At 37.9% G+C, this 25,334-nt stretch overlaps 1 protein-coding gene across 1 annotated transcript in view; it reads right to left on the bottom strand.

The window, feature by feature from the left end:
* Nucleotides 1-25,334, bottom strand: part of EXOC4 (exocyst complex component 4) — a 771,568-nt gene that overhangs the window by 400,594 nt on the left and 345,640 nt on the right. The window contains exon 10 of the mRNA XM_080666468.1: nt 20,061-20,157. Within this exon, the coding sequence (XP_080522594.1) occupies nt 20,061-20,157 (97 nt within the window). The remainder of the gene's footprint in view (nt 1-20,060; nt 20,158-25,334) is intronic.

Below are 25,334 nucleotides of genomic sequence, written 5' to 3'. Positions count from 1 at the left end.
AATGCTTCAAAATATAGAGACATGTGTGTTTTCCAGAAGATAATGCCAAGAGAGGAAATTCATCATGAACACACTCCTGCAGGGGTATAGGGATTCTTTTTTTTTTTTTTTAAATATGTTTTATTGATTTTTTACAGAGAGGAAGGGAGAGGGATAGAGAGTTAGAAACATCGATGAGAGAGTAACATCGATCAGCTGCCTCCTGCAACACCCCCTACTGGGGATGTGCCCGCAACCAAGGTACATGCCCTTGACCGGAATCGAACCTGGGACCCTTGAGTCCGCAGGCCGACGCTCTATCCACTGAGCCAAACCGGTTAGGGCGGTATAGGGATTCTTGAAGGTTTTTATTTTACTTCATAGACCCAAAGCTAAAAGAGAATCACAATGTTTGCTTTCAAAAATAGTCAAATGCTACTTATTTCTTGAAATAGAGAAAATTTAAAAAATAAATTGTATTTTAAATGGCTTGAAAATTTATCTTGGGTAAATTTATAAAATAAAGGTTCTTGTACAAATAATTATATCTAAATTAACCAGTTAAATTCATACAATTTTCTTCTAAATCAGCTCAACTATCTTTAGAAGTTTATCATTTATTAGCAAAACTGAGAGAAGGGCATAGTAGTTAGACTAGACCACCATGAGGCGAACTCTAAGGTACTGATCTTGATCCAGCCTGCAATGTTTCTGGGACCCAGAGCTGTTCATATTGTGTCTTTCATCTCAATTTTTAAACAGAAAAATCACTTATTCTAACCCAGCAGGATAATTGTGTTTATGAACTGATTCCAGAGTCTCCTACCGATTTGATATTCCAGACTCAAACAACCCAATCAGAGCCACCAGGGAAGAGTCCCAGAGTCCGGGAAACCTTCTCTTTTAAGCGTTTTGAATGAAGGCACATCTTTGAAAACAGAGTAGGAGGTAGGAGTTCTGGGATACTTCTGCCTAGGCTTCCATTTCCAATAGTGTGCTCTCAGGCAAGCCATGGCAACTCTCTATGCCTCCGGTTCCTTAGCTATAAAATGGGAACAACAATAGTACCGACCACATAAGAGTTGCCGTGAAGAATGAACTAGCTAATACACGTTAAGCATTTAAAACATAACTGGGTGTATCACTAGGGCTCAATAATTTTAGCTACTTCTATTATTACTTACTGGGATTGACTGAGACCTTTATAATACACAAGCGGGCTGCAAACGTGAGACCCAGAATGTACACTTAAATGACCAGTTCCATCTGCATTACCCTCACATTCCTAGAATTCAGAATGTTTCGAACTATTATTTATTCTCTTGTATACAATCCAAGATATAAAGATTCAAGTTGTATGTTCATTACTATTTCTAGACACAAGTGAGAAACAATATTAATGTTCCAGAAATTCAATGTTTGCATGGCATCAAACTTTTGGTGGCAAATTGGATGTGAGCAATGTAAGCAAAATCACTAAGACTGCATCAATAATCTGACTCCTTATAGCGCAGTGGTAGTTTTCCTGCAGTTTGCTGTGGCAATGAATATAGACAGCGTTGATCCATTAAGGACCATGCCTGCTGTCTTAATGCGTTTCTTCAAGTAATTCAATCATGTTTGTTTGGAAGAGACTTTGCGTTATCCTAGGGACATTCAGATACTACCAGGTTTCTCAGGGTATGCTAATGCATTTAAATCACAGAGGGCCTTCCTGATTGCATTAAACATGCATTCATCTTCCCTTCCTTATCTTTGCAGAGGGCATGCCACACGCTTTGTCATAACCAAATGCAAGCTTCTATTGAGCTGGGGTTGCTAATTATATTTTGAAGAGCAACTGGTTTCTTTCTCAGTAGTTATTCATCATCCACCAAATAAAATCATATCTGAAATATGTGTAGCACACATAAATATATTTCATCTGACTCCCAAGTAAAGGCATACGTGGATGAATCCCAAGAGTGGGTTTGGTAGAGAGTCTAAATGCCTAGGAAGAAACTAAAAGAAAAAAATGGAAATTCTAGAAATATCAAGGTCATTAGGTAAAGCTCACTCTTCCCTTTTCAGGGAAAATAGACAAAAGAGAGCATGAGATATAAGCAATACTCAGAAGAAAAAAGTATTGACTCCCTTCATAGTGACATTCACATAAATTGCTAGAAACAATTCATTCAAAATGTCAGCAGGGCTTCCTGCCTCTCCCCAATGCAAAGGACACATAAAACTCCCTGCAGAAGCACTGGAGCCTCTGACAAAATTCCTCTAACTTGTACATCTGTGATGGTTTTTCTTCCAGAGAGAAGAGAAAATATGAAACTTTTGACAGCCTTTGTGATGTTTAGTAAGGTGGACGTATGTTTGCAAACTTCAAACCTGAGTGACTCGCTGCAGCACCTTTGCTGACAGCCAACATTAAACACATGTCTTGTATGGAGGCTCCTCTGGGGGGCGGGCTTGGGCTAGGGGAGGGGGCAGGGGATGAGAGAGGAGCATGCCTGCTGTCAAGGGAAATTAACGGTCTACCTTAAGGAGTCTTACAGACCATCATTTTTATCAAAACCACATAAGGAGCAGTTTCCTTAAGCCACAAAACACATTTGGAAATTTATCTTTGTAATTAATTGATTTGGATATTGAAATTAACCCCAAGAAGGAAAACTGGATGCAAATCTATTTTAGGAGGCAATGACCTTAAGGCACACAGGAGCACAAATCCTGAACTCTGAACTGTGCATGGTCACCTAACATGTCTGTCCCCATTATCACTCTGACACTGAGAACTGCAGGATCCCACTCTCCACTGAAAAGCTTACATTGTGAGCCCTAACTGGTTTGGCTCAGTGGATAGAGCAATGGCCTGCGGACTCAAGGGTCCCGGGTTCGATTCCGGTCAAGGGCATGTACCTTGGTTGTGGGCATATACCCGGTAGGGAGTGTGCAGGAGGCAGCTGATCGATGTTTCTCTCTCATCGATGTTTCTAACTCTCTGTCCCTCTCCCTTCCTCTCTGTAAAAAATCAATAAAATATTAAAAAAAAAAAAAAAAGCTTACATTGTGAATTCACTCACCAGATATTACCGAAAGTCTAGTGTGTGCGGGACAGCAACGAACTTCCAGGTATGCAAGGCCAATTGAAACGCTCACTAGCACCTTCTCTATGAGGGAGAAACATCTGAGGACCATGAGAAAAGACACTTAGAGAATAATTATATGCCAGGTCGACAAGCACATAGAGGAAAGGGGAGGAGTACGAGGGGTGTCAGGTGTCCCAGAAAAGATGTTGCTGAGGGGTGAGTAGAAATTCACCAGGTAAAGAAGGAAAGGGCATCGGTTGGGAGAAAACACACTCGAGGAAGAGAGGCAAGGCAGAGCACTGAGGTCTGTGGAATGTTAAGAGTTTAGGATGATACAGACTACAGGAAGCAGACAAAGAGATCATTCATTCAGTTCTAGAACTGACCCTGGCTCCTGGACCTTGGGACAGAGTTCCTGTTCAGAGATGACATTTTGAAAGTAACAGCTACAACTACTGAATGAGTGAGACAATGTACAGTGAGCCAGAAGGGGTTCAGGGCAGACTGTGAAGAACTTGTGCTGAGTGAGCAGGCAGAGAGAACAGAACTTAACAGGCCTGAAGTGGAATGAGAGGCCAGAGATGGCGGTGACAGGGAAGCAGAGAAGGAAAAGGTTGAAAGATAAAGCATAATCAGCTGTGAAAAGGATGACAAAATCAGGAGAGATAAGACTGAAAAATACCCTTGAGACTTGACAATCAGGTATTGCAGGTCAGTAGAGTGCAAAGTAAACTTTGGGGAAAAGGAGGGAAATGAAGAGCACAGATTGAACAGCTTGGTAGGGAGAAAAGAGGCTTTCCAGTGATGGGTAAAGGGGGTGATATGCAGAAAGAGATTTTATGAAAGGAGAGAGGTCTAGTTGAGCATAAATTTTGGTAGATCTCAGGGAAAGAGCCATTAGAAAGACAAAGACTGAAGACACGGGAGAGATTAGGTCTAAAAAACAAAAAAGAAACAAACAAAAACAATATCCCAGAGGGGATGAAGAGAAATGGAATGAAAACTAGGGAGGCACAGCTCCCAGAAAAGGAAGGGACACACAAAGAAATGTGCCTCTGCAACAATAAAATGTAAAGGGTAAAGAAGGAAGACTGAGGGAATTCAGCACTAGAGAGTAAGGGACTTTTTTGTAATGGGTTTTCTTTAATTCTCAGATTATGGGGACAACCTAATTAGGAATAAGTCTCCACAAAGGCCAGGATAATGTCTGGCTCACAGTACCCACTGGATAAATATTTATTGGGAGGAGAGGGAGACTGAAAAATAATAAACAGAAAAATATGACTACATGGAAGAATTTCCCCCCAAATTCAGTTTACTTTAAGTATAGTCAAGTCCTGTTGAATGTAAGTTGCAGCATGAAAAATCAATACGTCAATCAAACCCCCCCCCCAAAAAAAAAGTCAAGAATCAAGGCTTAAGAAGCAGAGGGACTCCCACATTTCAGAGATGAATGTGGTTCCTTTTTTCCTCAGTGAGATCCTCTTTTCAATTTTCCTGAAAGCTTCAAAATAAGAAAGGACTGCAGATCCATTCGCGTGCCGTTCTGAGCGCTGATGCACCTCTATCAAACCTGCTCAGAATTTCTCATTCCATTTTAAAGAATGGATTTAGAGGCCTCTTTTCATACAATGTTCTTTTCTATTCTTATTTCCAATTTACATTTAAAAAAATAACATATGCAAACAGATACTGATGGCTTTGCTGATGCTGCTGCCCTGAGCGCACTGAGCAGAGGGAGAGAATGCCCTGCCCAGGAGGGCACTGCTGCCCAGGGACCCAGCAGCCACCAGGAAGGTGCAGGTGGATTAAAACCCAGAAAGCAAAGTGGCAAGGAGAAATGTGACGGCACAGAATTATGTTCTGATAGTCAAGCAGCTAAAGTGAAGACAGTGAATAAATATGATTAACAATAGATTCAAGATAAAGAGGTTAAAGACACATAGCTTTTAATATGTGAGAATTAAAAGCAAAATTCCAAAGGCCTATTAAAATATTTAATATTCATCAAGTTTGTATTGTACTTTTACAATGAGCCCACCCACTTACTGATGATTCCTTTGCTCATTTACTCCAAACATCCTTTACTGACTGCCCATTATGCACCACAGCCTTGTGAGTCACAGCCAGTGCCTACTCACTGCAGTGATGTGAGGGCCTCGCCAGCAGCCCATGCCTGCTCATTGTTCCCTGCGATAGTCTTACATCCAATGGACCCCTGATTAATCCCTCATGTCACACTTCTCCCTCCTTCTTGACTGAATTTTGTTGTTCTTAAACACAAGCTTACATATTAAAGTTTGCCTAAGAATGTTGCTTTAAAGTTGCAAACAATCTTTCTTTGAAAAGTATGGTTCTTCATTTTGAGGTAATAGTTTTACTTTTCCTGGTGTTGAAATTCCTTCTCTTGAATAAAACTGGCAACCTATGTTAGTTGCCAGTTATTTTTTCATTGATTGATTCATAATCCCTGAGTCTAGGAAATACAGACTCAATTACTTTTAGTTCACCTGACTTTTACTTCCAAGACTGTAGAACACGGTCTATATTTATCATGTGGACAATCTGGTCCTGGGCACCCTGGTGCCTCACCTGGCTGGAAAAAGCCCCAGGCCCCCAAGATCTCTTACTTGCCTAAGAGGCTCTTTAGCCCCACAAGACAGGAAATAAAAAATTTTCTTGAAAAGTTGTTTTGAAGAAGTTTCGATTTTAAGCAGTTTTAGGACCATAGATCTTAAAAAATTCCATTTATTCAAAAATAATAATTGACTATTGTTTTTATAACTATAAATGTCAGTGACATCTGATACAATAACTAACATAAAGAAACCAAGTACTGCTGCTACCCCCAATAACGCAGATGACTAACACAGACACAATGTCCTATGAAAGAAGCCAAGCACCAAAGAGGACATATTGTACGATTCCATTCATCTGAAGTCCCATCACAGGCAAAACCAGTCTCTCTACAATGAGGGAAATCAGAAGAATAGCTACCTCCTAGACAGAGTATTGACTGTCAATATGAGGAAGGTTTCGGGGGCCCTGAAGATAACCTATATTAATGTTCCATATTTTGATCTGGGTTATAGTTATACTTGTGTAAAAATTCATACAAATTATTAATTGTATATCAGGATTTGTACATGTTAATGTATATCACAATAAAAATGAAAAGAACAGAATAGTTTGTAAAATGTTTACAGATTCTGAATTCATAGAACCTAATTAAGATACCTCCATATTCTTTCACTAAAAAGTGATATCCTAGAAACTTCTGGCATTCCACTTTGTTCTTCTTCCTATGCTCAAATACTTTCTCATCTACTTACAATGTGGTAGCTTCCAGTAATAGGCTGTAAAGAATGCTGAACTTAACCAAAGTAATCTGCAAATAATTCCTATTCTTCCACAAGTACTGAAGACTATTTGAGGACATCAAAAACTCCAATATCTGTTTCATTTGCAAAAGAACAGACCCAGCATTTCCAAGTTAAAGACCACTATTCTTACAAAAAATTGAAATTAAGGTAATTAAAAACTAAATCATCTTCTATGATACTTCCACCTCTATTCTTTATATCTGTCTGTTCTTGCTTATCTTGCATGAATCAAAGAACTTGCCTTTTTCTTATTGAATAACAAAATTTCAAAAAATAGTCTTGCTTAGTTTGAGGTTTATTTTTGTTAGTTCATTTGTTTTTGAGTATAAAAGGAAAATAAAAAGGGTTTCTTGACCATGAAATGGAAAACATTTCCCTAGTGATATGACCTATAAAAAAAACACAGTTGGCAATATTAATGATTCAATGTTCAAATGACCATTACTGAAAGTAAAAAAAGCTTTACATGACCAAGGACGAGCCCTGGGTATTATGCAGAAGCCCCTATAAGAAAGTATGCAAAGCACAAATAAGAAGACAAAATGAATAGGGGTCAGAGTTTCTTTTCTGAGGGGCAAGGAGAACAGTAAAATAATTTTGCTAATTGTACAGAGAAACAAGGTATGGCCAACACCCGAAGGAATATAAGTTATTAAAGGTAGAGACCATGTTTTTCCTCTAGGTATTCCTATGATATTTTTGATACCAAATTACATTATCAATTCAGGTTTCAAAATCAGATGTAAATGGGCCTGTGGCTGAACATAAACACATTTCATTGAATGCTGAATAAGCATATTTTGGTTATTGCATCCAAGGCAAATGCATGCACAGAATGCATAAAAAGCAGCACACAAATTATGTACACATTTTGCACTGAAAAGACTCTTCTCTGTATTTTATATGTAAGCTTCCAACAATGTTCATTAATAATTATAAAATTTAACTGATAATAAGAAAACCTACATCCAAAATGTCTACTTAAACTTTAAGGTCAAAATCATAGCAGCAGTCACGATGATTACAGGTTTATTTGGAAACACAGTTTTAGTTCCACATTAACTTTTACAGCAGAAGAAAGCCAGTCTTCATGTTGCCTTAAGAGTCATTGAGTTAACTTAAACTCATCATGGACCAGTTACTGGCACAGGAAAAACAAACAGAAAAATATATAAATAGGAGCAGAGAAGGAAAACGAAAGAGGACAGAAGGAAAGCCTGTAACAACTGCTCTTGATACAGCCAAACACAAGTTTCCCTCTTAACCTTGTGTTGGAAAGCAGAAAGTCAAAGCTGAAATAATGCAGAAGTCAACTATGACTCCTTGATCCTGCCAATGAGCGTCAGCATTAAACTGGTATGAAAAAGTAACCCAAATGCACAAGCAATGAAAGAAACCTTTCTATCCAGAGCTCCACCTGCACAGTATATTAGAATGACTTACAATCCTAGATTTAAAGAATGTAGACCTGACCACTCAACATCTAGTTCACTGCATCCCAAATTCACTTCTGTGTCAGCATCTCCAGGGTACTGTCTTCCCAGGAAACTGTTCCTGTCTTTGAATTGCCATGTTCATTAGAGAATTATCAGTATGTAGAGTCGCATTTCTTTAACATCCAACCAATGTTGGAGTTCTAATCCAGATTTATGCAACAACAAGATGCTAAACTGCTTTATCTCTTGTGATATACATTTATTTGAAAATAGGGATCAAATCTTCTGTTTTTCACTAACATTTTTGGTTCTTCCAACTGGTTCTCATAAGAAATGGCCTGTACTCTTCCTCTAACTAGACTGACATGTCTTACCTCTTTGACATTGTTGTTGAGATGTGCTTTGATATGTGTGCTGATTGGCTCTCCATTTTGCTCAGTAATTTAAAAAAAATTGCCAGGTAGTTGCAATCAGAATTCAGCCATATAGTACATATCATATTTTGAAAATACGGAAAGTAAAAGCAAGGTCTAAAAAAATTATAATCTCTAAAAGTTAGTTTGAAGATTAAATGCATTTAACATCTGTAATATAAATTCCAAAGTGGTTATTCAAATGAGGGGTTTGAAATCTAAATATACCACCATTCAAGTGCTTCATAGGCCTTCACCGGTCAGACAGTCTGAAAACAGCAATATTTTTCATAATTCTGAGGACAGGACAAAAACCGCTGTGTTTCATAAAAATGCAACAGGGAAGGCACGTTTCCTCTCATGCATGAATAATGTATGATCTACAAGTTATTTTCTAGACTATCTAATCACCAGCATCTTTCAAAATGTCCAGCTTAGCTTTAGCTCATTAAGGACAAACATGTATCTGTATAAAAATATACCTGTGAACACTCGGAATAATATTCCTCCAAACACCAGTACACACATCACACTGACATGCGGGGATACATTTTGTGCATTTCTCAAAGATAAAAATATTGGGAAAAGAAATACAAAGTAGTTATTTCAGCTTGTGACATTCATGCTTACTCTAAATAATCAAACTTAAATCCCTCTTTTAAAACAAACCACACACCCTCCCCCCCCCCCACAAACACACATACATTCAAAAATGGACCCAGGAGCTATTGCACATTTTTTAAATAAAAGTGAAAAATCTAATGGAAACAGAACAAGTGGGTAAATAAGAAAGCTTTTAAAGCAAGGTTTCTTCTATTAGAAAAGATTTTAGGAAGGGTGTCCCACTAATCATGAAAAAATGATAAGGCAAAAGTTACTTTATGCATCCATCAACTTTTAATGTAGTCATAAGAGAAAGAAAAAGCGAAAAGCATTTAAAGTTCTAATAAGTAGCCTCATATTTTTTTTAAAAAATACGTTTTTATAAATTTTTAGACAGAGGGGAAAAGAGAGGGAGAGAGAGATAGAAACATCAATGAGAGAAGAACATCACCTATTGGCTGCTTCCTACAGCGCCCCTACCCAGGCATGTTTCCTGACTGGGAATAGAACTGGTGATCTCTTGGTTCCTGGGTCCACACTCAACCGCTAAGCCACACAAGCCAGGCAGTGTGTTTAACTAGTCAAATGATAAAAGTCATAGTTTTGGATCAGTAGCATAAAAAAGTAACTTTCTAAATTCACCTTTATATTTCTGTATTTTATCCCATAACACACTTTCTAGTTATGACAGGGGTAAAAAGATATGAAAAAATGTAATATCCCACTTTAGATATGAAAGAAAGATTGACCTATTTCAATATCATTACTAAAGAAAAAATAATTTTATATTATATTTTTATTTATATCTAATGAAAACAACATTCACTGCAAATCAACAAATATTTTGCTAAGCACTTCGATAAAATGCCTATTTACTTCTTTAAACAAATGTTAACTGTGTGCCCCATTTGTGTAGAAGATGCATCTGAACCCCTATCCTCCCTCCACTGTGGAAATAACGTTAGGAAACAACTTGAGAAAGGACAGATCTCAAAGAGCAGAAATCCAGGATGTTAAAGGAACACAGATTTGGAGTTTTGAAGACCTAAAATGGCGTTACCAAATTTACTCATTTATAAGCATGAGTTAGTGCCAGAAAAAGTTAAAAAGACCTCTTGTGTTAGACCTACTTTAGACCAATATATATAATTCATATGTAGTTACAGAGTTTTCTATAAAAAAATGTGAAGATTTGTTGGCAAAGCTTATTACAAAACAGATAAACAAACAAGCAAAACAGGCCTTCTGCAGAGAAGCCCATCAAACCATCCTACTGTTTACAAGGAAACAGTAGTTTGCAGTTCAGCCACAACTATTCTTTGCAAACTCTCATATACCTGGGGTGTCACACAGGATAAGTAACTCCTTAATAATATCTTGACAGGCTAATGGCATTATAATATTTGCTCCATATCTCTGGACAATACCTCAAAGTGGGCTATATCAAAGACTTCTTTTCCATTTCAGTACACACTATTGTTAAGAGGGACAAAGGATTTTCACTATGTTAATTAGAGAAGTGCTAATAACGGCACCATTAAAAACAGGGCTTCCTGAGTGTTCCAAAGACAGCAAGATAAAGACTGACAGCCATTATACGAGGCTCTCTCGGTCTTCAGAGTCGCTGAAAGTTTCAGATCTAGTCTCCCAAATTTTTACAATCTAAATACAATGCTATCCTCGTTTTAAACAAAAAGGAGAGGAGAAACCAAGATGGCGGTATAGGTAAGCACCTAAACTGCTGTCTCGCACAACAATTTCAAAACTACAACTAAAAGACAAAACGGACACCATCCAGAACCACAGGAAAGCTGGCTGAGTGGAAATTATACAACTAGAAGAAAAGAGAAAAGCTCACAGAGAATTGGAGGTACAGCAAAGGGTCTTTGTGTGTGCAGAGAGGAAGGGCGGCTGAGAGCCTGGCTGACTTTCTCTGGCGGGAGGGGGAAGGAAGCTCCCGACTGCACTGAACCCCAGTTCTGACTGCAGTGAACCCCAGTTCCAGGCGAAACCCCGTGGACACAGGCTCATATAGGGGGAGTCTGGACTGTCAGGTAGAGAGAAAGGCACCCGGAGACTCGGAGACCTGGGGGAGACCAGGGGGACCCCCAGCGGGCAGGGGTCTGGAGGCCCGCGTGCCAGTGTGCACAAAGGCTGTTGAGGTTGCCACAGGCTTTCCCTAGCAGAAGGGAGTCAGAAGCTCCTGACTGCACTGAACCCCAGTTCTGACTGCACTGAACCCCAGTTCCAGGCGAGCCCCTGGGGACCCACGCTCTTGTGGGGGGAATCTGGACTCTCGGGCGGAGACTCGGGAGCCGGGGAAGACAGAGGTCTGGAGGCGCGCACACGTGCGCGAAAGGGCAAGGCTGACTGGAAGCCAAGACTGTCTGCTCCGCCCTGAGACTCCACCCCATCCAAGCTGAGCACAGAGGCTTTTGCAATTTGGCAAGTCTAATCCTATAAGGCTGTCTACAGCACCGAACTTCTCCCAGCGTAGACACAGCTGATCCTCACAGCCAACTGGCCTGGAGGTCAATTCCTCCCAGTGATACCAACAACAATCAAGACTTAACTACAACAAGGCTGTACACACAGTCCACAAAGGGGTGCACCAAGAGTATCCACCTCAGGTAAATGGGGAGGCCGACCCACTGGGCCATATAGGAAACCTAGCACACAAATCTACCCTACTAACTCAGGAAAGCAGTGAAAATGCGGCGTCAAAGAAACAGATCACAAACGAAAGAAATGGAGGAAAACAAACGACTGGATATAGAATTCAAAACCACAGTTATAAGGCTTTTCAAGAATATCCTAGAAAAGGCCGATAAATATAACGAGACCCTCGAAGATATGAAAAAGGACCAACTAGAAATTAAACATACACTGACTGAAATAAAAAATATTATACAGAGACCCAACAACAGACTAGAGGAACACAAGAATCAAAATACAAAGAAGCAAAAAACACTCAACCGAAAAAGCAAAAAGAAAAAAAAATCCAAAAAGTTGAAGATAGTGTAAGAAGCCTCTGGGACAACTTCAAGCATACCAACATCAGAATTATGGGGGTGCCAGAAGAAGGCAAGATACTGAAAACCTATTTGAAGAAATAATGACTGAAAACTTCCCCCACCTGGTGAAAGAAATAGACTTACAAGTCCAGGAAGCGCACAGAACCCCAAACAAAAGGAATCCAAAGAGGACCACACCAAGACACATCATAATTAAAATGCCAAGAGCAAAAGACAAAGAGAGAATATTAAAAGCAGCAAGAGAAAAACAGTTAATTACCTACAAGGGAGCACCCATATGATTGTCAGCTGATTTCTCAACAGAAACTATGCAGGCCAGACGGGAGTGGCAAGAAATTTTCAAAGTGATGAATAGCAAGAACCTACAACCAAGATTACTCTACCCAGCAAAGCTATCATTCAGAATTGAAGGTCAGATTAAGAGCTTCACAGATAAGAAAAAGCTAAAGGAGTTCATCACCACCAAACCAGTATTATATGAAATGCTGAAAGGTATTCTTAAAGAAGAGGAAGAAGAAAAAAGTAAAGATAAAAATTATGAACAACAAATACATATCTATCAACAAGTGAACCTAAAAATCAAGTGAATTAAAAACCTGAGGAACAGAATAATCTGGTGAATATAATAGAATCAGGGGCATAGAAAGGGAGTGGACTGACAATTCTCAGAGGGAAAGGGGTATGGGGGGGGGCGTTCAGGAAGAGACTGGACAAAAATCATACACCTATGGATGAGGACAGTGGTGGGGATGTAAGGGCAGAAGGTGGGGTGGGAACTGGGTGGAGGGGAGCTATGGGGGGAAAAAGGAGAAACAATTGTAATAATCTGAATAAAGATTTATTAAAAATAAATAAACAAACAAACAAACAAACAAAAAGGAGAAATTTTTGCTTGGACAACCCTGTGTACAAGCTCCCTGCTTAAAGGCCCTGGCCTGCACCCCAGCAACACACACCCCCATTCACACCATTCTATTCACTCTTCCTTAAGAGTATTCATCTTCTTCCAATCAAATGTCATTTCTCAGAAAGGCCTTCCAAGCTCACCCTATATAAAATTGTGCCCCTACCACCACCGCCAGTCATTACTAAATTCCCAATTTCTCGGTTGTTCTTCATAAACACTTCATAAACCTGATAATGTTTCCCAGGTGTATTGGTTTACTTTTTGTTGTCTGACTTTTCTGCTAGACTAAATTGCATGCAGTCAGAGACTTGTCGGTTGCTAGATGGAAAGTAAGTGCCCAATAAATTTTGTTAAATCATGAGCCAATAAATTTTATTATTATGCTTAATAATAACAATGAATTTTATAAGCCTTTGATCTACCAGTACTGTCAATATGTGGAATTATAAGTACAATAATGAATACAACAAAAATAAAAATATTAATCACAATGGCCATGGAGTTTGGGATATCATTTTTAGAAACATAACTATGTTACTGGCATAATCAATGCTAGAGCTTTTCATTCCTCACGTTTGGTTTCAGCTACTTCCTGATCCCCTGACTTTAATTTCACAGCTATCCACAACCAGGCCATAAGAAACTTTGAAACAGTACCCCACACTCCTGCTAACTGGCAGTTCCTGTATCTGTCAAGATTAACTTTTAGAAGTTACTCTTTATGAAGACAAATATGAATTGATTATGTGGTTACAATTACTTGTTCTTACAGTCAATTGCCTTGAGAAAGGCACACAGCCAGAGATACTGTCCATCACCAAAGCCCCAGGTGCAAAGAAAATTTCAACTCATTAACTGACCTAAATGCCAGCCTACTCCTTAATGACCAATAAATATTTCATTTTTGTTCTACCCAGGAAGACTTAATTGCTGTCTGATTTCAATGAAGTGTTGCTGATAATCGTGAAAAATGTTCACTGCCTAGATATTCAATATTCAAGTTGTGTTCAACAGAGTAAGCTTCAGTGGCATTTTTACAACTTTAAATGGCACTGTCATCTACTATGTCTTCAGCCTTTTACCTCTGCCAAGTCACCCCAAGACTGCAAACATCTGTTCTTCAATTGTCTCATAGGAAAAACACTTCATATATGCAAAGTGCTCATTACCTGAAAGAGCCAAATGCCTTTTAAAAGCTAGTTGAAGCAATAAGCAAAAGAAAAAAATACACTGTCAGTTGAGCATTTAAATTTTAAAATGTTAAGCCTTTGGAGTCCCTAAATATTAGAAAAGCATTTCCCAATCACAGAATCACAAAACTCAAAAGGTAAAAAGAAAAATACAGACCAACTGACTCCTTTATTTTATATACATAAAAACTTAAGACTCACAGTGATCTGAAAAACAACAAAAATTTAACTATAATCATTCCTACCTTACTCCCCAGCCCACTTTCAGCTGTCTATCCTCTCTACCATGCAATACAGAAAATGCCTTTACATTGGAACAATGGTCCCAGTGCTAAAAGAGTGACTAAATAAACCAGTTACTAAATTAATGTCCACAGTGTGTTCTAAATGCAAAACTTAATGTATATTCTCTGCAGTAGATAATTAAGGTTAAAAGAGATCAGAAGGGTCCAATAGGGTTTATGTACTTGGACGAAGAGGCCACATGAGGACACAGTGAGAAGGCTTCCTTGAACTCATGTGTCCTTGGTCCTGACTTGTCCTAGCTCTAAACACTTGGAATTTCTGCCTCTCAAGCAATGATGGGGGGCATCAAATCCCAGTCTGTCTTTGATGATTCCACCTTTGAAACCAGAAGCCTACAAGAGATGGTGACAGCAACACAGAGCAACACAAACATGACTTTGCTTTCATTTGTAACTGTCCTCACTAATTTGCCTTATTGGCCCAGAATACATGCATAGATTGATAGATCAGAAGACAGAGCAAGCATTAGATTGTATTCTGAATGCTTCACTTAGATGCTACAAGAATTTAGAATACATTTTGTTGTCAACCATTTTCTGCTATATGAAGAAATTGTACTAACAAATCTAAGACATGATATATTCTTTGTTTTCAGATTTTCAGAGAATAAAGATTAATGATAATAATAAGTAAATGAAAAAACAAAGGGAAAAAGAAATTCTCACTCCTTACCCCTCAAATAGCAGCCACAAAGTCATTATATATTAGTTGTGATTAAAAAGTGTTACACTATGTTAAACTATAGTTGATACCTCAATAAAATGTACTTCATTGGTGAAGGTTTAGTTATATTTAGATCATGGTTAATAATTACCATAATATAATTATTCAAAAATAATAATTTTTTTAACAATTTAAATTCATGTTAGACCTAGACAAAAGAAGAAAAATATGCCATTCAAATTTCAACATTAACATTTCTCCCCTTTTGTTCTCAAATTCAAGGCCTAGAAAATAAATTCCATTTATCAGAGTGAATCCATCATTCCTCTTGCATGTTTTACAAGAAAGCTATAAAAATAGCAAACTGGTTGGTGGGAAAAAGGCATCCGTCCTATCATTTCCAAGGTCTATATTTTGGTGCAAGTATTTCAGAATCTACCCAGGTGTGACCTGAAGTGTATTTATTTCAATATGGTTTTGTTTGTTTTTTTCATTTAGACCCACAAGGAGAAAAATTGTTCAGATGACCCCTTATCGTCCAAAGCTTAAAGGTTTAATTGCACACAATGCCTTTTTAGACCAAGACTGAAGCAAGGATACTACTATACTTCATCTTTCTAAAACCTCACACTCTAAGACAATTTTCTGGTTTATGAACCAAAAAGAGAAAATGGTATGGAAAAGCATTAAGTAAACAAATCAAGGGGTCCGCAGGGTTAATGGGGAGTGAACAAATAGGAAGTCAGTATATTTGCCTCCAACAGCCTGTGCATTTCCTGGTGATGGGCTGGCATTAATTGCGAAGAGTACAAGAATAAGTCTGCAAGGTTACCAGATCTGAGGAGCCTGTGCAGTAAGTTTATGTGAGGGCAGTATAAACAACTGCTGAGTATATATAAAACAGCATAATGGGAATCCACGGTGTGGTGTTCTCAGCAGGTGCTTCAGTTTTCTGTACGGAAAACCTTCAGGCTGCAAAGAATGCACTGGCAGCTGAATAAAAATTATGAAAAGAAATGTTTAAATAAATAAAGTGTGGAAAAGCCACAGACAAAGTTTCTAGAAGACAGAGAAGAGTGTTGCTAGACACAGGAGAAGTGAAGGGAAGGAAAAATGAAGGCCCTGCTACATACGTGGGAGGGTAGGGTTTCTTCCTTCCTGGTGAAAAGTACTTGAGATTCCTCACTGAAAGAGTTGAGGAAAGCAATGACATCATGTTTGAACAGTGCTGGCTTGTGATAAAAGTCAATTAGTGATGAGTTCCTTCTGAACTTATTTTTAATATGGAGTTATAAATAAAGACTCATTATTACAATCAATGAGAAAGAGTTTGGAAAATTGGGATGGAAATAAAATTAGTCACTCCACTCTAGCAGAAACACATCTGGATGGGACTGCTTGGTGACAGGATGTGATCGCTCAATAATGTCAAGCTGTTTGCAGAGAGGCTGTCCCAATTTACATAGTAGGTATGAGATCCCACTGATCAACCTCCTCTCCAATAATTGGTATTTTTGACTTCCTAATTTTTTGCCACCTACACAGCCAACAAGCGAGCAGGCAAGGATTCCATCTTATGTTTTTGTCTCCTCAGAACCTGGCATAGAATCAGAGTTCAAGAAATAATCAGTGAGTAAAAGTGAAGTGATGGAACCTACATTTGAACATTGATAACTTGTTCTGTTTTCTTTTTAAATTTTAAAATTATGCTTTTCCCTAACTTTCCATTCTTCTACACTGCCTCTCCCACTATTTTACATCTTCTTTTAAGTCATAAGTTGCTAAATCTCATTCACTTTAGCACGGAAAAAAAACCCACACAAGAGGCCCTAACCGGTTTGGCTCAGTGGATAGAGCGTTGGCCTGAGGACTGAAGGGTCCCAGGTTCGATTCCAGTCAAGGGCATGTATCTTGGTTGTGGACACATCCCCAGTAAGGGGGTATGCAGGAGGCAGCTGATCGATGTTTCTAACTCTTTATTCCTCTCCCTTCCTCTCTTTAAAAAAATCAATAAAATATATTTTTTAAAAAATCAAGGAGCAAAAGGATGAAAAATATATCTATACATATTTAAATAAGCCCATAACAATAAGAGTCACTATTTCTAAACAAGACCCCAGATCTAACTTAGAGAAAACACACATTGCAGGTATTCAATAAACATCTCATTTATTGACCATAAATAAATGAATGGCTAGAGAAGAAATGGGAAATTTTCAAATGATAAAAGTAAAAATAAAATATACTAGTATGACAATGCACTCCGATTCTTCTCATTACTGAAAGTAAAGTTCCAAACTTTAGAAGAAATAATAAATCTAATAATCAGCAAGTGCTGAAGCATAAAAACTAAATTAAAAAAATTAAAAATATATACTAATAGATCTTAGTCATTTGAAGTTCCATAAGCCCATCAGGAGTTATCAGCTAAAACTCTATAATGGTTTGAGAAGATAGGTTGCACTTTGAATCAAAGGCTAATATAAAGTCTATGATGATTACCTGCTTGGAAAAGAGTCGACTTACCTTGCAGACCACATAATATTAAGAGTTACACAGAGAATGAATGAATGATCAACTATTGTAAATTATGCAACAAAACTTTCTCCAGTTGTAACCAATAATAAAATTCTAATCCTGGCCCTTGTGGCTCAGTAGTAGAACATCTGCCTGCGCATTGAAGGGTCTTGGGTTCGATTCCTGATCAAGGGCACATACCTGGGATGCAGGTCAGATCCCTGGCCCAGGTTGGGCGCGTGTGGGAGGCAACCAATTGATGTGTCCCAGATGATGTGTCTCCCCGCCCCACCCCTGTCTCTCTCTCTCTCCCTCTCCCCACTCCTTTCTACTCTCTCTAAAAAATCAGTGGAAAAAATATCCTCACTCCTCAGGTGAGGATTGAAAATAATAATAATAATAATAATAATAATAATAATAATAATAATACAATTCTGAATGAAAGTAGAGACCAAACAAGTGAGTAAACCTAATAGGAGTATTCTTAAGCCTCAAAACAACTCTTCAGTAAAGCAGGCACATATAACACTAAACAATAATTGTCAAGAACTGTAATACATTAAGTTCTACCAGTATTTTACCCGAATTGCATTTTATTAAGTGTGAAATGGTATGTTTTTTCCATTCAACTAACTTCACGTTGAAAGAGGAAAAATGTTTATGGGAAAAAAAGCTCTTGAAAAATGGCTATTATAAACACTGCCAAAAACTTCCAGAGAGTTTGTTTCTTTTGTACTTAGGGACAAATGTAAGCACGAGGATTCCATTTACCAAGCCATACAGAACTCTGCAGTCAATTATGGCGTTCAATCTAGGTTAGAAGATGCCTATACTGATTTAGGTAATTTCCCATTTTCCTAACAATTAGCAACATTAACTAAGTAGAAATCAATTGTAATTGGAGAAGAGAGTGAGTACTAAATTAACAAAGTTAGTCGATATATGAGAGAATTGTTACTTAATCCAGAAATTCTATCTGCTGTAATTTACCTATTTCATAGGTATATAAAATCAACTACATTTAGAGGAATAGTCTTAATTCTCTTAATTCAGTCATTATTAAATTACATGAATTTACTCAAATGTTTGCTAAAACAATTTTTCAAAGGTTAATAACATTTCTTTTAAAATCTTTTATTTTTTATTGTGCAAAAGTGGGGCTTTTTATTGTTATTGTTGTTGAATTTATTTATTTGTGCTTTTTGCATTTAAACCTAATTGGGCAAAGTATTCCAGTACAATTTTTAAAAACTGGTTAAAAGATTAGAATTAAATGAATTCTAATGATATCAATTTAGTAATTCTTGGCTAATGAGATGGTAGGATAATTCCAGTAATAACGTACTTATGTTTTGGAAAAGTACATATAGTATTATCTCTGACCAATTCAGTAGCATCTGTTTAACCATTAATCCAAATGCCTCAAATATTATAGAAGTTACCTGAGAAAGTTAACATGATGATATGAGGTATCTAACTTTTAATGAAATCAAGGGTTTCTTATTCATTGTATGAAAATACAGCAAAAATGTATACTGGTTATTACCAAGGAAAACATATAACTAATATCACATTAGATATTATATGTATTAGATATTATATTAGTCCCAAAAGTTCTCTTTTTTTATTGTAGCCAAAACTCATAATTTACCATCTTAATGTCTTTCAGGGATGCAGTACAGTAAGTGTTAACTATATGCACATTGTTGTAACAGATCTCAAGAACTTTTTCATCTTGCAAAACTGAAACTTTAGATCCATTGAACAAACCCCCTTCCCTCATCCCCAAAAGCACCCTTTTAATGGTACTTAGGGCTTAAAATTTTTTTTAAATAGAACTATCATGGATTCTTACTTTCTTACATCATAGTATCACAATAAACTGAGCACTGTAATAGTCACCATCAAGTTTTCCTTCAACATATAAAAATCATGTATTTAACTGATATAATGTCTTTAGTTTTATAAATCATATTTGTTCAGAGACCTGCCAATTCTCAAAGGAAATCTTAGTAATTAGTGTAAATTAGTGAGACAGATCACCGGTCTGCAATTTTTTGTTGTCAAGAGCCGAAGCGTAAGTATTTTAGGCTTTATGAGCCATATGGGTTCTGCTGCAAATATTCACGGCTGCAATTGTAGCACAAAAACAGCAATGGGCAACACATAAATAAATGAGCATGACCGTGTGTCAATAAAAATGTATTTACAAAAACACGTGGCAGGTTAGCCTTCTCCCATGGGCCCTAGTTTGCCAATCTCTGAAATACATAAGGAGAGGAAGGCAAAGAAGGGGGAAGGGAGAAGAGCAGGGACAGGGAGTAGGAGAGAAAGTCTAAAGTATTTATGAAGTATTATCCTGAGAACAAGCAGCTACTTAGTGGGGTTGACATTATTTATTCTATTGACCACTTTGATAGTGAGGCCCTAAGAAATGGAGCAAGTTTTCTTTTTTATGACGTTTCAATGCTGATTGACCTATTAGCATTCTGTACATCTGCATCAATAATGAAAGTATTGACCTTCAGTGACTACACAGGATTGGACTTACCTTAGTAGTGGATGGAATATGACGGTAATATTTCTGGCTCCAGGTTTGCAGACAAATTTTGTTCCTCCACCTTCTATTAAATTGTCATCAGGACCCCCTTTCAGAAAAAAGAAAAAAAATAGAGATTTAGTTTTTTAGAAATATTACAAAGAAATAAACCAAGCATATCTAGATAAATGTTATGGGGGCATAAGAAGGACCATCTTTGAAAACAATTAACTTCAATATCTACAAAACAATTTGGAATGACTTGGCCTAGCCTTCCACATTAAATAAACCATGAATGAGCATTTTCATGGGAGCACAGTGAGAATAAAGAGTATATTTCAAGAAAAAGTGCAAGGGTATAGCTCTTGCTCTCTAACCACCAGTATCTATCTTGGACAGTACAGCACAGGAAACTTTCAAGGGAAGAGAACTGCCATTCAAAGTTGTCCAAGGATGTAAAGGTTGGAGCAGAGACCCAAATGAACTTAACTTTCTGTATTTCATCAAATCTAAGATCCCACTGATTGAAAGATCTGCTATTATTTTAGGTTAACAGTAAAGAGGGGGAAATGTCCTACTAATTAAACTACAGAATGCTTCCTTATCACTTAGGATCTTTATTTTTTCTTACTGAAAAGCTCCTTTTAAAATAGGTGGATGTGCCAAAACCGGTTTGGCTCAGTGGATAGAGCATCAGCCTGCGGACTGAGGGGTCCCAGGTTCGATTCCGGTCAAGGGCACGTAACTGGGTTGCGGGCACATCCCCAGTGGGAGGTGTGCAGGAGGCAGCTGATCGATGTTTCTCTCTCATCGATGTTTCTAACTCTCTATCCCTCTTCTTCCTCTCTGTAAAAAATCAATAAAATATATTTAAAAATAAAATAAAATAAAATAGGTGGATGTTAGATATATGTACTAATATATGTAATACTTTAAACAATAAAAAAATAAATAAAATAGGTGGATGTTTACCATAAGTCTCACATACATATGTAATAAGGATATATAAGAAAAATAAACTGGTTGAGATATTTCTAAAACTATAGAATACTCAGAGTCCAGCTCTTCTGAATGACTCAGGGTTGTCACTACCCTTGTTTTCTAAAGATTGTCAGCAAGTGAGTTTCTTAAAGGAGTGTTTCCAGTACTTTATTTCAAGCTGCTGATTGATATCTACTCTGACAGGTTTAATATATTGGTATGTTCTTGATGCCATCAGAAGATCTAAAGAAAACATGTCCCTGTAATAAGCAAGACTCATATTCATTCCTCAAATGGTCCTTAAGAGGTTCATTATCTGAAATACAGAGTCATAGTATGAGGAATAGTCACTCAACTCCCACACACTGAGGCAAAACAAGTCATTATGACTGTCTTCAGCTGGACATCCATTAAGATGCCATTGATTACAGATATATCCTAATTACAGAGAGTTTAGGATGTGAAAACAATGTATATTTTAGGATGTTGGGAGAAATGCTCTCCTTCCACCCCCAATGCTCATATTTCTTCCCATTAAAATGAAGCTTGATTAATGTAATCCCTGACCTCTCTCCATCTTTAACCCAGTCCAGGGAAAGTGAACTAACTCCTCTGGTAAAATTGAGAAGAAAAAGCTGGGCATACTTGCTTCAGCAACCCCCTTATTCCGTTTTAGAAACCGAATGATATCTATATATATAAAAGCCTAAGCCACGGGCCAACCGGCTGGTAGCTATGACGTGCACTGACCACCAGGGGGCAGATGCTCAACGCAGGAGCTGCTGAGCAACAGCAACTTTGCAGAGTGCCCTCTTGCACTCCGGGACCTCTTGGGAGATGTCGGGTTGCCAGTTTCGGCCCAATCACCGCTAGGCAGGCCAAGGGACCCCACTGATGCATGAATCCATGCACCGGGCCTCTAGTAGATAATAAGTGTGGTCTTGCTAAATTTAGTAATAAAGCTTCTGCCTTGTCAGAGGACGAGTGGTCCAGCACCTTCTGTGAGTGGGTGCGCAAATCAGTTTAATTTTGATGTTCATTTAGAACACTCACTCAACTCTCTATCTGTCCTATATTAATATAAAAGTAATTTTCATCTTTCATCTATCTTATGTTATTTCTTAAGAGTTTCAGGACTCCGATAGGAAAGATACATGCCACAAAATGGGCTTCTCAAAACCTTCACAATCTGCATTTACAATGTTTCCATTCTTTTTTCTAAATTAAACATTTTCTTTCTAATCATAGTTCTTTGCATGATACCAAACACAGCTTAATCTCACCTGATTTATTATCTATTTTAATGGTCTCTGAGGCATCTTGGAAATTGACTGATAAAAACATGTGAATCCACAGCCCAGATCCTCAAGAGTTCCCAGGGGCACCAGAGTCTAGACAAATCCCTCTTGGATTAGTTGTTTCCACCAACTAATCAGAGCAAGGTCTGTCTTAAGAAAAACAGAAAATATAATGGCATGTTCAGCGCTTAAGTCTAAAACATGAGCTATTTTTTCGCATTAGAAAGAAATCCATCTTATTGTACTGTCTTTGCATCAGTGATATGACTGTTCTGCCGAGTTAAAGGAGAGCATCAAGACCAGCACAAACACTACTCCTTTATAAAAATCCTCCTCAGAGGTCCCTGGATAGTAACAGACAGAAAAAAAGGAGCAGTCAATATGCCTCCTTTATCAACACTTCCCCTTCTAAGATCATAAAATCTAGACACAATTGAATCACCAAGGAAATGGGGGGCGGGTGTATAGAAGAAACCTGGTTATATTCTACACTCCAGGGACAACATAAATAACTTACTATGGAATAAATGAATGCACACAAAAAACAATGCCTAAATCTACTAGATGTGAGCATATCTTTTTAAAGACTACATGATCTCCAAAGGCTTTTAAAAATTCTGATGTTCTGTGATTTTTGGTATTCAATAATTAAATACAGACCTGATTTACCCACCTCCAGTCATTTATTCTAAATCCCTGTTAGCTATAGACACAGGATTACTGAAAGCTTGGGCAGAAATAATGAGAAGAAGAAAAAAAAAGAGAGAGAGACTTGAAGCTGAAGAGCAATTCCACATACAAGAACTTCTTCGTTACTCCAGTCCTGCTACCAAGGGCTAGCCACACTGTATTCGCTGTGATTTTCTCCTTACAGACCAGAAGTTTTAACCTAGCTTACTAAATTTCCAATAAACAGCACTGACCCAGGGAAAATATTCTTGAAAACAGAGCTGTCACAACCAAAGGTAAAGGCTGTGGCCAAAGACCATACAGCCTGTGAATCTCTGTGCTCTGTGATTTATTCTAGCTGGCTAACATCTGGGCGAGCAACCAGGCTGGGCAGTCCTTAGACGCCTTCCCATAATCAAGGAGCTACTGCCATGAACAGTCGAAGAGAGCACGTTGTTCAATCCTGAGAAGAGCACAGGATGGCCCAGAGCCTCTCCCTCTCGCCATTCATTATGCTACAGTCTATCTAGGCTGGAGAGGCCAGGTGATAGTCACCAGAGAAAATAGCAAATGATGATGGATGGCTGGGGAGAAGGGAAACTGACAATAGCTTTACAAGGAGAAGATATGCTCCGCAGAAAGGAGGGGCAGAAATGCTCCGGCCACATTTCCTGTTTCTGACAATGAGGACAGGGTGGCAAGAGGCACCCAGGTCACCCAATGACTGTAGAGATGACAGCCTCTTAGAGCTTGCAGTTAGTCCTTCGTTTAGAAATCATTTCCTTATAGATAATGAACTCCCAAACTTATTTACTAGGTGTACCAGTTCATAATGCGGATGTTTTTCAATAGATGGAGTTACACATATGTTGATATATATGCGATTTGATATGTATGCTATTTTGTTGTATTGACAGCAAGCTTCAAAACTTCATATGTCAAATTTGCTGAAGGTGTTAACATCATCGATATTTTTACGCTTAAAAATGTCGAATTTCGTGCCAAAAAAAGAGCATTTGCGGGAAGTTTTCATTCATTATTTTGAAGAAAAGTTATCATATACTTCGGGAAGCTTATGGTGAACATGCTCTATCTCAAGATACTTGTGAATGCTGGTTTAAACACATTAAAGGTGATGATTTTGATATGAAAGGCAAAGAACGTCCAGGTCAACCGAAAAAGTTTGAAGACCAACAATTACAAGCATTATTGGATGAAGATTCGTGTCAAACTCAAAAACAACTTGCAGAAAGATTAAACGTTGCTCAGCAAACAATTTCTGATCGTTACAAGCAATGGGAAAGATTTTAAAGGAAGGAAAATGGATGCCACATCAACTGAACAAAAGACAAATGGAAAAGCGAAAAGTCATCAGTAAAATGTTGCTTCAACGGCATGAAAGTCTTTTTTGCATCGAATTGTGACTGGCAATGAAAAGTGGATTTATTTTGAGAATCCCAAATGCACAAAATCATGGGTTGATCCAGGTCAACCATCAACATCAACTGCAAGGCCAAAGCGCTTCGGAATGAAGACAATGCTCTGCATTTGGTGGGATCAGGAAGTGTGGTATATTATGAGCTTCTAAAACCAGGTGAAACCATTAATACTGATAGCTACCAACAACAAATAATCAATTTGAACCACGCTTTGATCGTAAAACGACCGGAATGGGCCAGAAGACACGGCAAAGTAATTTTGCTTCATGATGACGCACCATCACACACTTCAAAACCAGTTAAAGACACGTTAAAAGATCTTGCCTGGGAAGTATTAACCCACCCACTGTATTAATCAGACCTTACTCCTTCAGATTACCACTTGTTCTGATTGACGGCACACACACTTTCTGAGCAGCACTTCAAAACGTACGAAGAAGTGGAAAATTGGGTCTCTGAATGGTTTGCCCCAAAACAAGAAAAGTTCTATTGGGACGGTATCCACAAATTACCTGAAAGATGGGGGAAATGTGTAGCAAGTGATGGACATTAATTTGAATAAAGCACTTTTGATGTTTCTCTTGAAATTACCATGTTTTCTTTTATTACAAAATCTGCCATTATTAACCGGTACACCTAGTATTCCTTGATTCTCCCAACTAGAATTTGATGTCGTTTATAATAAATATAGTCATTTTAGCAGAACATAAATAAAAAACCAAAACCACAAGAAAAAAAATGGAAACAAATGTTCTCACTGAGAGAACTATGGTACAGCGGGAAGAATCAAAAAGATCTGTGCCAGACCCCACATCAGCTACTTACAAGTGTAAAAAAAAATTATTTCAATTCTCTGAGCCTCAGCTTTTCTGTTTATAAAATACAAATTGCAATAAACT

This window comes from Plecotus auritus (assembly GCF_963455305.1).
Source record: "Plecotus auritus genome assembly, chromosome: 4".
NCBI classification, from domain to species: Eukaryota; Metazoa; Chordata; class Mammalia; order Chiroptera; family Vespertilionidae; genus Plecotus; species Plecotus auritus.
This window is presented reverse-complemented; position numbering and strand designations above follow the sequence as displayed.